Source organism: Rousettus aegyptiacus, unplaced genomic scaffold, assembly GCF_014176215.1.
Source record: "Rousettus aegyptiacus isolate mRouAeg1 unplaced genomic scaffold, mRouAeg1.p scaffold_m13_p_2, whole genome shotgun sequence".
NCBI lineage: Eukaryota > Metazoa > Chordata > Mammalia > Chiroptera > Pteropodidae > Rousettus > Rousettus aegyptiacus.
In genome coordinates this window covers 98510530-98528061 of record NW_023416295.1, presented here as the reverse complement: position 1 = coordinate 98528061, position 17532 = coordinate 98510530, and the positions used below count along the sequence as shown (strand labels likewise).

At 38.0% G+C, this 17532-nt stretch overlaps 1 protein-coding gene across 2 annotated transcripts in view; it reads left to right on the top strand.

Annotated features, from left to right (window-relative positions):
• PLXNC1 (plexin C1) overlaps positions 1–17532 on the top strand; it is a 137335-nt gene that overhangs the window by 49286 nt on the left and 70517 nt on the right. For both annotated transcript variants that reach the window (XM_016150119.2, XM_016150118.2), the window contains exons 5-9: positions 2878–2992; positions 10317–10464; positions 13726–13813; positions 16058–16160; positions 16293–16391. In XM_016150119.2, coding sequence (XP_016005605.2) covers positions 2878–2992; positions 10317–10464; positions 13726–13813; positions 16058–16160; positions 16293–16391 — 553 coding nt within the window. The remainder of the gene's footprint in view (positions 1–2877; positions 2993–10316; positions 10465–13725; positions 13814–16057; positions 16161–16292; positions 16392–17532) is intronic.

The following is a 17532-nucleotide window of genomic DNA, read 5'->3' as shown; positions in this document are numbered from 1 at the left end:
TCTGCCGTTTTCTCCAGAATGCGCTCATCCTAATCCGAATCCAATTTCCCTTCTCTCTCTGGCCTGAAGAAAGTGAAATGGAGCCAGTTAAGAAATCAGTCTATCAGAGAGCGCATCATTGAGGATCCGCTTCACCAAGCTCCCAGTTCAGACAATGCGATTTTACTTTTATTTGGACAGTGGCTTAAGTATTTGTGCACTTGATCATTGCTTTTGTTCATACGTAGAAATAAGAGGGATAGCTTTCAAAAGGGATCATTTCAAAGTGACTGGTTTTGATTATTAAAATGTGGAAACACTAAGATCTGCTCCCCCTCCTTAAAAAATTTGAATGTGTGGGTAATGTGCTGTCATGAACATTTTATAATCTGCAATATTGGAGCAGTAATAAGACACTGTTGTTGGCTGACCATCTGGTTATACATTCTTGGTGTCGCGGTTTGCTTTTTTATTTTTTAACTAATAAGATGCAAGGAATGGGAGTTTAGAAATTTCCGAGGTGTTTTATAAACAATGAATTCATGTTTAGTTGCTTAACATGGGTAGATTTTATTTTTACCTAATACAAGATAGGAAATGAAGCATTCATTATATATTTTCTTTTTATTTTATTATTTTATTTTTATTTATTTACTTTTTACAAAAGATAAACTAAAATCTTCAACTCCTAATTTGTTCCCTCTCGACACGAGATGTGAACTTCTAGTTTACGTTAAAAATAATCTCTTTACTGTAAATGGGAGTCAGATATAAATCATAGGGAAACTCTAGAAAGAAAAATCACCAACAGAAAGGACCTATAGAGATTTCATATTTCATCCATTCTTTCGAAAAATTTATTGAAACCTTAGTATTTGCATATCGTGCTGCCAGACACTGAGGGATTTGCTGAAGAAATATTAAAGACATTCTCTCTTCCTTTGAGGAGCTTAGAGCTTACTTGGGGAGAAATGACAGAGACATATGAAACAGTTAAGTTATAATTCAAAGCAGCATATGACTAAATACCAAAATGTGTGTTTCTGACAGGAAATGCTATAGGAGTTCAGAAAAGGGAGTGATAATTCAGTGGCACTACTGTTTTCCTCCTACAAATTGGCAAATTGTAGTACTATTTGTATGAAATATTTTACACTTGTTTTTTTGGCAGCCTTAGGCCTTGACTCTGAGGCAGCATTAAGAGCCTACAAAAATATTTGTACTCTAATCTCTGTAAGACTGAGTTTTTTTTTTTCCTTATAGGCAGAGGAAGTGCCTTATACAAACTCAAGTGCCCATGAGAGGCAGGTAGTTTTTGACAGTCATATCTCTTTCAATTTCAAAATTAGGAACCAGCCTTGTCATTCTCTGTTTTTCAATCCAATGGTACTTGTTCCTCCATTGCAAACTCCCCGTGACATTGAGAGGCGGTTTAATTTGAATTTAATGTCCATGACGAATGATCTAGCCATCAAGGGTCAGATAAATTTATGGCTTTGGAGAATCACTGATGAAAATCCCCATGGTCATGATGTTGGAGAAGGAAATAACACAGATGTAGGGGAGTTCAGATGCAGATGTGCTCACTGTAAGCAGGTTCCCCAAAATGTCAGAATATCATGACATGCTGAGAATATTGTGCTCAGGATGATGATGTTTAATGAAACTCACTGGCTTCCTGTTCTATTTTTGTCATATTCAAATTAGCACAGAGCTCAAAGATGAAGCCATGGGGCTTAAATTCTTAAGAATTAAGAAAGAGAGAGAGAGAAGAGAAAGAAGGAATAAAACACTTTTGAAATGTCAACACATGTCAGATACACTATTTGGACCTATATCTCATTCTCCTTAGATACTCTCAGGGACTCCCCACAGCTGAATGTAGTTTTCATTTGGTTGCTTTCAATCTCATGATTCATGAATTTTCAGTTTCTTTTAAAACTCACTGTCACCGCTTCTCCCTACCCCTTCATTTTAACCTTAGGCCTTGAGGAAGAATAGATAACAGAGATGTTTTGTTCTTTCCTTGATATTATTCAATGAAATATCTGCAGAGTCTAACACCATTTGAAAATAACATGGCACTTGGTGTTCCTTCTTCTTGTCGGGTTGGCAGCCCTTCTGGTGAGGCAAGAGTTCCCCAGTTAGCATGACCGAGAGTGACCAAGACATCAAGCAAACCAGTGATCTCACCTCTCAGCTTCTGATCATGTTTATCAAAGTAGTTTGCCTTGGCCACAGCTTGAGTTATTTGGGGCATCCTCTGAGCTGGCTGACTTAGGAAAGTGGCTCTGAGAAGTATTTCACCCATATCTTTTGATATAATTTGGCGTTATCTGTAGAAATAAATGTCATATAGCAGATAGTTTGGTAATGTCTTATCAAATTCTTGGGAAGAGTCTGCCCTTGACATATTTTTGTTCAATTATCATACTGTAAAGTACAAAGTAGTAGCTTTTTAAAAAAAAATAAAATAAAAATAACACAGTAGGTTGATATTCTGGGACTAAATTGCAAATCTAAAATGTATATAGTACATAAACCTTTTCTTGAGCTGTTCTCTGCTGGGTTTTTTTCTAGAAAGAAGCTCTTTAATTTCAGAATCCATGAGAGGATGCACTTTCAATGTATTTGACGATGTCATCTTGAAAGATGGCTCAGAAGTCTAAGTTCAGCGTGTTGTCTGCATTTGTTCACTGCTCCGAGACATGATGGGAAAAAATGCTCTGCTGTTTTCCTGTTGCTTTTCTTGGTTTTAGCATCATGTTCCTGTCCTCGTTCAAAATCAATAACCCACTATACAAAGCCCGGCATTTTGTAGTGAAGCCAGTATGAGAAAGTTTTAACTAATGCATGTGTGGGTATGCTGTTTTGTTGTCTTTTCGTTGTTGTTAATAGGTGTACTTTTAAAGATGATTGTGTACATTCAGAGAACTCAGAAAACTGGCTGGATATTTTATCAGGAGCTAAACGGTGCCCTCGAATTCACATATCTCAAAGAAGTAAAGATAAGGTAAGAGAAAAGATTTTTATTTGTCTCTATTGTGCTGTCTTATTTTGCATACTTATGCTAACTTCCTCTTGTATGTAAAATATCTCTTTGCAGTCAAATAAGCTTAGTCAGGAGAGTCTTTCATTTAGTTAACTAATATCGAGTGCCTCCCAGATGCCCTACACTCTACAATGTACTAGGGATACAGCAGAGACACACGCTGTGGCCTGCCCTCATGGAGTTGTCCACTTTGTGGAGCTGCAGATGACCCTCTATAGCTGAATTTAAAGGTGGACTTTTAATGTAGTAGAAAAACAGTAATTAAAATAATAGAGAAAAAAGAACCTCAGGCTCATGGTCAACAGGATGCCTTAAATGTGGCTTAAGCGTAGAATTTTGTTTTGTTTGATGGTTCCTTTTCCTAATGTGTTCAGGCTTCTCCTGACAACTGTCTTATGAAGATGAGTTCAAGAAATATTGGTAGAGGGAAGAGAAAATAATGTGAGCAGTGACTGTTGAAAGTGGGGTCCCTTCGAGAGAAAGCCAGTGTGGCTCCTGCTCTGGCAGTACTGCCATTGGCATCATATCAGCCCTGTCATTGGATGAGAGAAGGAAATGAGCTTATTCAAGTATTTTCTGATTTACGTGCCAACCACGCCCTATGGGAAAATGAAATTCCTGCCTTGCTGTCTCAATGGCACTGTAAGGAGACATTTTATCCCTAATTATGGCTCTTGTATTATGAATAATTGTACAGAATCTCCATCAGCAACCAGTTGACCTGCCTGTTGAGCTTGCTCTGTTTTATTTGAATGCCACATTAACAAGGAAATGGACCACTTTTTCTTGTCTCTTACACTTTGCCATTTCAAATAGCAACAACCATACCACTTAAGATGATTTAACATTTAATAAAGGAAAGCCAGAACATTTAATGAGTGATAAATAATAAAAGAACCAAGCTTTCAAGTCGTAACTGATCAGGATTCAAGGATTTAAGGTTACTTGGCTATTGTCACTTGCTATTGTCTTCCTGGGTGTGTGGAGAGGAGACTTTCAAAACCATCTAAACCTCTGCCAGGCTTGAGTCAAGAGGGGATAGATTCTGTGAAAAAGATACTTAAGTATCTAAGCATAGATATGGCCAAATTTTTATTTCTCTTATCTGTCTGAAAAATAGTTGACTTTGGTGCTGATAGAGAATGATAGAAAATACTATGACCTTTGAATACACCCAGAACTCTGATAAGTGGTTAAGACTAGGCAAGATTTTTTCTTTTATCATTTTGAAAATTTTAAGGGTAATAATTCAGTTAAATATAGTGAGGGAAAGTAACTTGTTCATTAAGTACAAAGGCTGCTTACACAATTCACTTACCTATATTTGGGTTCACTAGCATAAATTAACTACCATTTATATCTAGTCTAGAACATTACAAAAATGTTTACCACCCAAATAACCACCAGTGCTTTCCTGCCCACCCTGAGTTTCACTGTGGTTTACCCTAATCCCTCAAGAATCTTCCCCCACAAACATTACTTCACTCCAGCTTACCATCCCTCTCAAGGTAAAAGAGATAAGAATTTAGCAATTTGAGTAAAGCTAGTCTTTGAAACCAACTTAGGACTGATTATTTTAACAATGTTGATAAGATGTCTGATTCCATCTCTTGGTCATATTATTTCAAAAATATTTCTATCTTTATGGTCATCTATATGATTTACCTGGAAGTCTCAGATCTTTATCTAAATAATACATGATCTTGGCCTGCAGAGATGGCAGTCTGTGGTTTTCCTCAGTGCTACATATTACCTCAGTTCATAGAGTGTTTGCGAACCGCTCATCACATACCTTCTACATTCTAGGAGCTTTCTAGGTACAGAGCACACTCCTCATATAACGCAGAGACTCTGTTCCCAAGAAACTTAGTTTCTTTACACAAAACAATTAGAAAATAGCATATTTTCATCCTTGTTAGGATTGGCATTAAAAAAAAATAATTACAGCAATTCCAGTTGTCTTGGAGGGATTTCCATGGGGTTTTGTTGAGTAAAAGCAGCAAGGTACAGAAAAGTATGTATAGCATGATCTCGTATTAATCAAAAAAGTCCTTATATATGTTTATGTGTATTTGTCCATGATTATTTCAGATTGGAGAAAATATAGAAAAATTCATACTAGGTTGTAAATATGGACTCCCCTGATGGAATGACTGATGTGGTGAAGAGGGAAGACATAGACAAGTAAAAAAGAAGAAAAGTGAAATTCTCACATGGGCCAAATTTTTTTCATTATGTAAAATTTATATTTGTGTATACCTATAAGGAGATTTTTAACATTCAGTAAAAATGGCTTATACCAATTAAAACAAAAAGATGTAGGAATTAATTATTTCCTACAAACAACATTGTTTTTAAAAGAGAGTCACTGGAAACATTTTTTTACAAGTCCAAACAAAAGCAAGGAACTTTATCATCACTGATATAAAAAGAACATTATTCATCACATTCTGTCCAGTCCAGTAATACAAGAAACAAGTAATAGAAATAATTATTGGAATGGAATAGACAAAAATATCATTTTCCACTCTTAAGTGGTTGTATATCTGCAAAATCTAAATATGTTAACTTTTATAATTTCAAAATAATAAAAGTAAAATGACAAGGTATGTGTTCAACAAAATTCAAATATTAATAACCTTACTACATGTAAGATGAAACAAACTTTTAATGTCCATTAATAAAAGATCCCATCCATTAAAAACAACAGAAATACTCAGGTATAATCTTGAAAAATAAAGAACAAAGTATATGTCTTATATTTTAAAATTATTTTAACCAGGAGATACATATTGAAGACAGCTGCCAAAAGTAGTAATTTTGGTTTTGCAATTTTTTTCTAATAGTATTTAGAATGTGAAGCGGTGGTCTGTTGAGGCTATTTATAATTAATGATAGGGAAACCTTATCAATTAAAAGTGAAGGCACAAATAAAAATAAAAAGCAAAAACATACAAGATGTTTCTTGGCAGCTATGAAAAACATCTTGAATATATCCAGACACATACTATGTTTCTTGGCGGGAAGATATCATAAAAATGTCACATCTTCCTCAATCTATTTTCTAGATTTCATGCAATCCCAGTGAAAATTTGAATAGACTCGGTCTCAAAATTAATATAAAATTCATCTGGAGTGATTTATTGGTGTGATCACTTTGTAAGTTAAGTAAATGTTGTATACCTGAAACAATGTAATGTGCCAACTGAAATTGAAAAATAAAAGAATATTCAAAATACATTTTGAAAAAGAAAATTATGAAAGCAAGACCATTTCCATATGATTATAAACATATGTACAATGACAATAATTTAGCCCACGATTCTGGTTTAAAAATAGGAATATAGATTCATGGAATAGAGTAGAAATCTCAGAAATAGATGTAAAAAATTTAAAGATCAAATGCCATAAAATAAGAGAAAACAAAATTATTATTTCATAAAAGGTGCTGAGATAACTGCCTTATAATATGGAATAATAATATAATTCACATTTTATATTAAATATAAAAAATTGAGGCTAATTAAGAAATTTATATGAAAAGCTGACACAGAAAAATAATAAATAGAATTGAGCATCAGATAATTTGGAATTATAATTTTCTTAGGTTTGAAGCCATGTAGTTTGCAATAACAAAAGAAAAATATTCATGTACTTGACTTACTTTAAGAAATCTATAAAACCAAAAAAAAAACATAACTAAAGCATATACTTTAGGAAAACATTTGCAACAGGTAAAATATTAATTGCAAGATATTAAAGTTAGGAGAAATTAAAAAGAAAACATCAAGACACAAAAAAGTGAGTGGGCAAAAGCATATATTCTCACAAGAAGAGGTTTAGAGAGTTAGACATAGATATGGCAATATGTTCAACTTCACCAGCTATCAGATAAATACAAATTAAAGTGATAATAAGATATGCTAACACCTAGTGTTAGCAATGCCAATTAGCACAATCTTTTTAGAAAGCAATTCGGCAATATGTTTCAAAAGTCATAAATATATTCATTCTGTTTCAAGCAGTAATACCAGGCTTAGAATTCTGAAGAAGTAACGAGAGGAGAAAAACATAAGCATACAGATGCTAAAACAGTAGCATTTTTAGAATTAGAAACCTGGAAATAATGGAACTGTTCAGTAATAAGGGGAATGGTCAAGTCAAATAAGGCATGTTGGTTGATCTAGTGGAATGTAATTCAGCAAGAAGTTCTTTGGCCCCATGGACATTACTAGCTAATTGACACTCAAACTTTCTATCTTTACCTGATCCTTTGTGTTTTCATTCCCTCCTTATCAGTATACTTCAAGGAAAAACTACCAACCTGCTAAGGATTCCCATGTTGGGTTTATTAAGCCAAGGCTTCAGCTTTTTAACCATACTCACCTGGAACCCAAAATCATGCAAACATACCTTCATTTCCCCGGCTAACCTCTCATTACACTGCAGTTGAAAAACACTTGCTGCCTTGTATTTTCAGATCAGCTCCAAACAGGCTCTTGCCCCTCTGTTCCCCCTGAAACCATTCTTGCTGAAGTCATGAGTGAACTCCATGTAGCCATTCCAGCTGTAAGTCCGCATCTTACCTGGCCGACTGGCTGCACTCTCAAAACCCTGTCTTCTGATGCACACCCTCTCCAAGCTCTCCTTCTCTTTGGCCACGTCTCAGCCTCCCTTGCTGCCTCCTTCTCCCCCTAACTCTAAATATTAAAGCTGTTTCAGATCCAGTTGTGGCTCGCTCTTTCTGACTCTCTCCTCTATCCATAGACAATCTTATCCATTCCCATAGCTTTATATATCATCTATATGTTCATATCCCCTTTATTTCCAGCCCAGATCACTCCTCTGAGCTCCAGGCCCATATCCTCTTGATTATCACACAAGTATCTTGAACTAAACACATCTAAAATTGAAATCTTGAATTTTCTACCCAAAGGCGGCCTCTCCTTCAGCGTGTCCCCTCACAGTACATGGAACCTCCATCCATTTGCTCACCAAAATCCTCCCTGTACACATGCCCCACTTTCAGCCCTGCCGTATGCCATCTCTGAAGGGCATCTTGAATCCGTCCATTTTTTTCCACTTCCGCTGTACTATCCTAGCTCAGGCTTCTGTCGTGTCTTAATGCCGTGTGGCCCTCCAGTTTTAGTCTAGTGGACTTTTCCATGCTTCGACTAGACTAGAAGCTCTTTGAGGGCAAGGACTGCCGTTGTTTGGTTAACTAAAGTATTCACTACCTTAGCACATATTAACGGCCTTATAAATATTTATGGAATTAAATGCAACAATTACAGGTATGTAAAAACTATGTGAGCACTAGAAGGAAATGTGGAAAATTTTAAACAGCTGGTGAAAAAATGATTTAAAAAAAACATTCTAATTCTTTCGTTATAATGTTTGAGCAATGAAATACATTTAAGACACATATGTGTACAGGATAATATATGATGTGATCATGTGCTAAGATGTGCGGTGCAGATATAAATGGTGAGCTGAAGAAGGTGGATAAATGAGAGTTTAGCAGGTAAAGATGAAGATGAGGTAGGTAGGAATCACACAAATATCTTGGGAATGGTTTGGGGTCCATTACTGTGCCAAAGTCCCTAGAGGTGGTTGGACTTCAGTTCTTGCAGGCTGGACTGTAAGAACTTGCCTTCTTCCAGCATGATTCTGTGACCCAATAACAGAATTCTTTGAAAATGGAAAGATGGGGGTGACCCCCAAGGCCAGAATAGATTTAGCAAGCTTATTAGAGGACAAAGACAGCAGACTCTGAGGTGGCCATGCCTAAAGTCTTGGGCAGAAATCAAAGTATAACAGAAGATGGACACCTTCCAGGTTGTCTGGAACTGTAGCTCTTCCTCCTGGCTGATAGGGTTACCACTTTTTATGCCCCCAGCTTCCCAATGCTTAGCCCACATTCCTACCAGATCCCCTTCATTCACCTGATACAAAAGGGGTTCACTGTTGACATATTAATTCCTTTAATTTTCCTTTTCAACAGAACTGGCTGCCTTGTTCCTTTAGATAATTTATTGCAGTAAAACTTGCTTTGGGGAAATTTCAAGATTTTCTTTTTGTATTCCCTTGTGGAACACACACACACACACACACACACACACACACACACACACTCACACACAGCACACACACCAGCCCCCACCACCATATGTTTAACTACAAACAAAATTTTAAATAATTTAAAGGTAGATTTCATAGGCCACCTTCTTTAACTATAATGTTAGCAACTAGCAATAAAAAATACAGAGCTGACACCTAGGAAATCAAGCTATATACCCTTTTAAATGAACCCTGGACCAAATAGAAACAAATGAAAAAAATCATGTGTTTGTGTAAGAATACTGAATATCATGAAGATATAAATTCTCCTAAAATTAATGCATATATTTAGTACAATTCCAGTTAGACTCAGTCTCCTCACTCCTCTTGAACAAAATGATCTTAAACTTTATGGAAGAATCATGTCTGGGAAATGATAAGAATATTATGAAAATAAGGATAAATAAGGAGAGATTTACCTTATCAAATGTTAAATATGTTTAGTCACAGTAGTAAAAACTTGATGACATTGGAGTAGAAGTAGATCAATAGATAATTGAAACAGCAGAATTCAGAAATAGATTCCAGATATACGGTAATTTAATATATGACAAAAATGGTATTCCAGCTCAGTAAGAAAGGAATTTTTTTGTTTTTGTTTTGTTTCCTAAATGGTTATGACAGAGCTGATTAACCATCTGGATAAAGATAAAGTTGGACCCTTATCTCACACAATATATGAAAATAAATTCCAGATGGATTAAAGATGTAAGTTTAAAAAATAAAACAACAGAGATAGTAGAACAATTTTATATTTGCCTATGAGCAAGAGTTTATAACCAAGACAAGAAACCCTGTATTTGATTACTTAAAAACATGCCATGTAGGGTAAAAGATAGCACACACAAAAGTTGCAAGACAAATAGTAGATTAGAAGAAAGAATATGTCAGCAATATGACAGATAAGGATTAATATCTGTACTATACAGAGAGCTCTTAAAAACTGATAAGAAAAATACACACAAGCAGGAAAAAAACAGTCCAATAATATGAATATGTGACTCACAAAAGAGGAAGCGAAATAGCCAATAACACATCTCTTTACATGGGCAATCTGAGAAATTCATCTAGGCAGATTAAAGGGTGAGTGCACTTAAGGCTCTAGGATGGTGGAATGAGGAAAAAACAATGATTTGTTTCCTGAATCATCTTCTTTCCCACATAGACTACAGTGACTTTGGTGGGCATCGTCTCTCCAAGACACTCAGAGTGTGTGGCAAAGAATGTGGAAACTGGCAGGGAGCTCTGCAAGGGTCAAAGTCCACCCAACAAGACCTGCACCTGCAGCATCCCAACCAGAGCAACGGACAAAGGTAAGTGGACTCTTTGTTGCCTTTTTTATTACAAGGTGAAGAAGGCAAGAGAATTTCCCCAGTTATACTGCCCAGGAAGCAAGTTAAATGACAGGAAAGATGAATAGTCCCCTGCTATAGACTCACTCTCTCCCTACGCTCTGTTTCCTGATTTTCACCTCTGCTCTACCTCATCCAAGACTGCAGGCCCCCACTATCAGACGTGACTGAAGAATGACTGAGGATGGTAGGTTGGATAGGCAAGTGGAATAAACCCAGAGACCCCTGGGCTGACCCACAGAAATGGTTCAGAGAATTCAGACATCTGAAAAGCTGGACTGTCTTTGGTGAGAAGAGAAAATAGAGTGGCCAGTGTTCTATTATCGTAAGTTCATTGCATTCATTCATTCTTACCAGAAGCAGTTATTGAACACTTACGATGTGCCAGATACTGTTCCAGATGCTAGGTATACAGTGACCAAAAAAGACTGATCTAGTGCCTGGGCTTGGTATTTATAGCCTATTGGGGTAGAGACAAGTAAACAGCTCGTTGCAATGCAATGTATAAATACAGGAAACAGAGTGTACCATGGGAAGCACATGAAAAGGGTGCCTAAGTAGATTTGGGGGTGGGAAAGAGGGCAAGGAAAGCTTCCTGGAGGATGAATAGGGTTGAGCCAGACAAAGTAGAGGAAGAGTATTCCAACTGGAGACCCACTAGTATGATGGCCAGGAAAGAAAAAGCTTTGTTTGAGAAGCCAAAAGAAGCTCTGTATGGCTAAGGCAAATGGGGTGGGAACAGGTGGAAAGCAGAGTGATAGAAAATGTATATCAAAGAAGGCGCAAAGTGTCTGGCACAAGGTGGCCACTTACAATCAGTAGATTTCTGTTGTGTGAATGACTGAATGGCGGCAGGTGGAGAATGGGCTGGAGGAGGGAAAGACCTTACAAAAGATCAGACAGAAGGAAGGCCGTTGCAGTGATTCAGGTGAGGGGGACAGTGAGAGCTGTGGATGAAGTGGATGGATTCCAGAGATGGCTAGGAGTTACAATAGATCGAATGAGAATTCATGAGCCTCTTTGGGTGAGAAAGAAGTGGTAGAAAGTAAAGTCCAGTTCATGGTGCAATCTTCCTAGAATACCGAAGGTCATAATGGAGCTGTTTCGTGGTGAGAGCTGGTGTTACCTAATTAATCCTAAATCCCTCACAATCAATTGAATGCACCAGGCTCGAGAGCCAAGGTTTAAAAATGCCTCTCAGCCACTGGGCTCGTGATGGCTGTTTGAGTCTGAATTGCTTGAAAAATTATTTCAATTTTCCATTTTTATTTGTTCACACTATACAGCCTTTATGATATGCTTCCAGTTAATTTTGGTCATTAAAATGCAGATCTTGCTCACCTGTAAAATATACTTTGTTAGCATTTGAGATAACCTTATAAAGTTAGCTAGTTGATTTTGGAGCCTCCATCAGCTGCACCTAACCTTTTGCCTACCTGTTTTGAATGTCTTGCACATTCTGAGCAGGCAAACTCACTTCCCATCTCTTGCACTCAGCCAGCCAATGGCCATTGCCAAACGAATGTCCATGGCCTAGAGTAACCTCACCTCTCACACCAGAACCTGTTGCCCTTCTGCTTTAAAATATTGGGGGAAGTCGACCGTTCCATACAGCCTTATTGGATTCTACGCTAACTGTCCTGGTAATTCTAGTACCCCTTAGTCCCCCACTGGCACCCCAGTGTTGCTACCAGTGCTACCTGGACCTCAAACCTGTTTCCTTAACTCATAGCCTGTTTCCTTGACTGTGTCATTGTGTTTTTTCACCCAAGTTATTTTATATCCTCCAGAATAACTGTAAATGCTTTGGGAGCAGAGATCATAATATATTCATTTCCTTGTAGTTTTTCCCGATAGTGTTTTGTGCACAGGTAATACTCAGAAAAGTATGACTTTCGCTATTCTTCATCACTAGACACTTGTAGATTCCATCGACATACATTTTCACTGGGTGTCCCTCGCTGCTAAATTGTCCACGTGTGTTCTACCAACACTTTGCAAGTGTCTGTTCAAATGCTCTTGCTGAGAGGTCATGCCAGCCTTCCAAACATTCTTGTCTTAGAACAGAGGATTATCATTTTAGACATACCTACTTTATGTGAGCAGAATGTTATGGGGCACCTGGCTCTCAGGATGAATTTCATTGCTGTAGAGAAATAACTTAAAGTAAGAGCTCTCAGACTTTTAGAATCACACACTAATAAAATTTTAGTAAGAAAATTAGGAATGCCAACTTCTTATTCTGTCAGGTAAAGACCTTCATTTTAAAAGTATCATCTACTGTCACCACTAATTCATAAAAGGAAGAAGATATTAATACCAAAATGGGTGGCAGTGAAAATACTACTGAGTAGAACTGGTCCCTGGACCAGTAGGATTTGAAAGGCACCTAAACCTGGCTATAGCCCATCATCATGTGGGGAATGTTGCAAACCACATATTTCCAGCCTTACTCCAGGCCTGCGAAGTCAGAATATCTAGGAACATGGCTCTGGAATCTATGTTTTCATCCATTTTCAAGTGATTCTGATAGACAACTGGGTTTGGGAATCATCTTGGGTAGCATATGTATGTAAGTTAAAGAGATACAGGATACAACATTTCTCTAATGCTGATTTAGCACCGTGTTTATCTTTCTGACTTTATTCTTTTGAAGTTTTCTAACCAATAGGTAGGTTTTCAAATGCAAATAAGAAAACCTGCATCATAGATTTGGTGGCACTTGATTCCAAGATCAGGGATCCCAGCCCAGCCCGTGGGAATCACACTTTAGAATTTGTTAGGTAAATATTCATAGTGCAGATTTTTCTGAAGGTACAGGATTTCCTCTTTCACATTCTAGTTCTCATGTTCTAGGCACTTCTTGCTCAGTGACTTGTTTTATTCTTATGCTGTGGCCAATTACAAGTTGAGATAGTGATCCCGGGGAGAGTATGAGATGTAAATGGGCTGGAAAATGGCTTTTTCCTAGTGATTATCCACAGGAGGCCTGGAACACGAGATGGGCTGGGGTCTGTTTGGAGCCTCATGTTATGCACTCTGGATGCCTGACGTGAATGGCCCGCGGGGAAGAACTACATACTGATTGAAATGTGAGCGAACAGCTGGCACGCCCCACCCTCTATGCATAGGAGGCAAAAATATTTATTTTTTGCATTTACAGCTTTGCTTGATGATAGTGAGCCTTCACCGTAAATGACTTTCTTTTCTCCTTTGCTCCAGATGTTTTAGTTGTCAACGTGACGTTCTCCTTCGGTTCTTGGCATTTATCAAAAAGATTCAACTTTACCAACTGTTCGTCATTCATAGAGTAAGATTTTACTTGAAATAGAAATATTCTCTCATTGGTTTTAATTTAATTATTTGCTTTACTCCTTGACTTCCTAAAGAACTCTTTTGTGGAGTAGAACTTTGCAAAGTGCCTTTTGGAGCGTGGCCTAATGGGAGATGGGAGGGCCCCCGAGCTTCAGCTCACACATCCAAGCCCTGATAAGCACGGAGAAGCAGCTCAGGGGCACACAGCTGTGCCGAGGTGTTTCTGCCAAGAGGGAAATGCATTTCCCCGAGCTGAGAGGTGGCCTTGAAGCAAGTGTAGTAGAAGGGGTGCTGCTAGCTTCTCCACTGATTAGAATGGCTTTGGGAATTTGGGGCCAGGGAGAGGCTGTGAGCATGAGATAAGGAAAAGGCATACTCAAGAAGAAGGACAAGATGAAGTCTCTCTCAAATCAAAGGAATATGTTACACCCATAAACACAGAGCGAAAGGTGGAGTGAGGGGAGGATGAAGGGGGTAGAGGGGTCGAATGCGGTGACAGATGGAGGCTAGATCCTGGGTGGCGAGCACACAGTGCAACATACAGATGATGTATTATAGAATTCTATACTGGAAACTCATATAATGATAATAACTAATGTCACCCCAATATTTTAAAAAAGGAACATGTTAATTCTACCCCATACACATACCTTTTTTTTCCTCTTTCTTTCTTTCTTTCTTTCTTTCTTTTTTTTTTACTACCTTTGGCCCTGGTGAGCTATGTAAACCCCTATTTTAGGGCCACATTTTACTCCTTGCTTCTAAAGCAGAGAGGAGACAGAGGAAATATGTTTCTCAGATTCCTGATTTTTCAGTTGGAAGATGGGGTGGAGGTTCCCATGGAAACCATGTGAAGCTGTATTATTAGTGATTCTGTAGTTCATTCAGTGGTTTGATTGACCAGCTATATGAGTACAAAATGTGAGCTTCTTTAGCCTGGTCTTGGAATTGTTTCTTTGGGGAAAATGAATTCAAACTCAAACTGAGTTGGGAGGCCACTCTACAGCTGTTAGAACAGGAGTCCCCACAACTCATTTTTACCCCTGAGGGGTTGAGTTCAGTTATTTCTAATAAACTGAATAAATTTAGGGAGGGTAAAAAACAAACGATGTGGAAAACCTCAGAAGTCTATGAAAATAGGGAAGGAAAGGGGAGAGTTAAACAGAATTTTGTAGCTCAGAGAGTTGAAACAGTACAGCTTCTCCACCCCCAGTTGCAGAAGCCTGACCAGAGGAGGTGACCCACCTCAGGTCCCACAGCCAGGTGATTAACAACCAGACCTCAGACTCGCAGCTCCCCCGGGGGTGTGTGCCCTTTCCTTGGGCACTTGCTTCCTTTAGAAAAGCCCTTAGTACAGTAACCACCCCGAGGAGTTAGAACAGGAATATAAATCACAAACCAGCTTCTAGCACACAGGTAGCCAGGTAAACACTCAGTCTGGGTTTTTTTTTTTTTTTTTAACTCCCATTGAAAGTATGGTGTCTACAGGACAGAATCTCAGAATGCTTCAGCATTTCTTGAAGAAAATATAAAAATATGAATGGTGTCCCATCTCCCTGTACCAGTCCTCTCACTGTTGCTGGACTTAGCCTCTTAGGACTGTTTCCAAACCGACCTGAATTTCTGTAGTTATCATTCCTCTTTAACTCTGATTATCCTAATAAGTGCTTTTCAAGCTCTCCACTATTATCCATGCATGATAGGTTATTTGATTAGCAGACACAATTCCTCCTCAATCTGATTAAAAAGCAAACACTGGCACCCTATTCCCTTGGCTTGCCAGGTAACACTTCTGGCTTCGCATCTTCCAGGCAGTTGACGGTGTTACTGCTCCAGTCAGTGAGGACATGCTGATATTGGGGTGGGGTTGGGGGAGACCATTTTCCAGAAGGAAACTTACCTGAGGGTAGACAAACAGACCTGCATTCAGAAATGGATCCAGTGTGTTTCTGCTATCTACCTGCGCAACTGGTGACCCCAGCTTCAGGTTTCCATAGCAACACCCCTGCAGGTATGATGACGGTCCAGCAGCCTGAGGGCTGCCCAGAGCAGGACACAAAGTCAGTGCTCTATCTTCAGCCTCAAAGGACTGTCCTGTCTCCCCTGGGTTTATCACAGTCTGTTTAGGGATATTTTTTTATTCTTCCAAATGCTCACATGCCTCATCACAGAGGGAGATTCTAGGATATGAAGATTTTCCTAAAAATGTATGAATTAAGTTGGTTTTCCATGTTGCCAGATGCCCAATGTGTATTGGAACTGGCTGTGCTTGGTGTGAAAGTGAGAGAAAGTGTATCCACCCCTTCACAGCTTGCAGCTCCTCTGATTACAGCAGAAACCAGGTAAAGTGACATTTTTGGCATTACAAGTTTACCAAAAATAAATGTTGGTGACCACTAGCTTGTCTTTTGTGCTTATTTCAAACTCTGAATTTCCCACCCATCTGGATGTTGAAGAGATGTTCTTCATTTCAGGAACTTTGTCAAGTTGCGGTTGAGAAGCAGGCACCATCCAACACAGCAGGTGGAGGAGAGGTCAAGAATAAGTTTAGCAGAACCAGCCCAGGCTTACAGGTCAGACCCTGTTTTTGTGTTGATAATGAAAAAATCTCCCCTTAAATGACAATAACAGCTACCACTTTGGGTTCCTTTTTAAAGTTCCCTTTTTTACTTTCTACCAAAATTCCCTTTTTTACCTTTGGTTTTAAACCAAGTTTCATTTAATTGGCTCAATACATCAAAGACTGAACACTCACATAAAAGAAATTAAAATTCTGTAATTATGAAAAATGATGTTGTTCCGGGAGAAGTAAAATTTTAAAGGTGACTTTGTGGCTCATTTGGGGAGAATTAGACAGAAGTATGTAGCACATAGTACTGAGGGGATTTCACTTTGTACCATGTATTATGATTGCATTTCTGGGGATTATGTACAATGGAGAGTATGCAAAGTATATACACTAACTGCAGCTAGATTGTTTTCTTTCCTTTGTAGAGCCAATCTAACCAGTGGTTAATTACTTTAAAACAAAATCTGTTTCTATATAATATAGGTACCTTTCTCTCTACTTCTCAAAAAATGGTTATTTTCCATGAGATTTCCCTGGAAATTCCTCTTATTTTCTTCAGGGTAAATTACCAAGCTCAATTAACAGACATATTTGAAAAGAGAAGAGGTGACAATATAAACATCTCCCAGCAGACATGGTGGCTGTGCTTAGAGAGCACAGAAGTATTGGCTTCATGCAGTTAACAAAAATTAATCAAGCATCTACTAGGTGGTAAGAAACGGACAAGTTCTTGTTCTCATTAACCTTGGGGTTTATTAAGAACAGACAAAACTACAGCATGTTTTTTTTTTAAAGGCTCAATTTTATATTTTGCGACTAATTTGTGGCTTTGATTTATCCATGTGCTGCTATTTAAGATCAAGTGCCAATATAAAAAAAATAACACCTTTTTAATCACTACAGAAAAGTTGTAGAAACTTTAGGTAAATTAAATAACAGGCAAAGGGACCATGAACCAAAATGGATTATGAAGTTAATTAAAGACATTAGAAAAGATTAGTGTGCCAATATTCCAGACCATAAAAGTTGGTGAGGTTTTATTAAGTGATGGGCTTATTAAGTGATGGACCTTTCTCTTCCCATTGGTTTGTAAAGCTAAGACATAGCAACAAGAACTTGGATCAAAGAGGCAGTGGCTTTTTTAA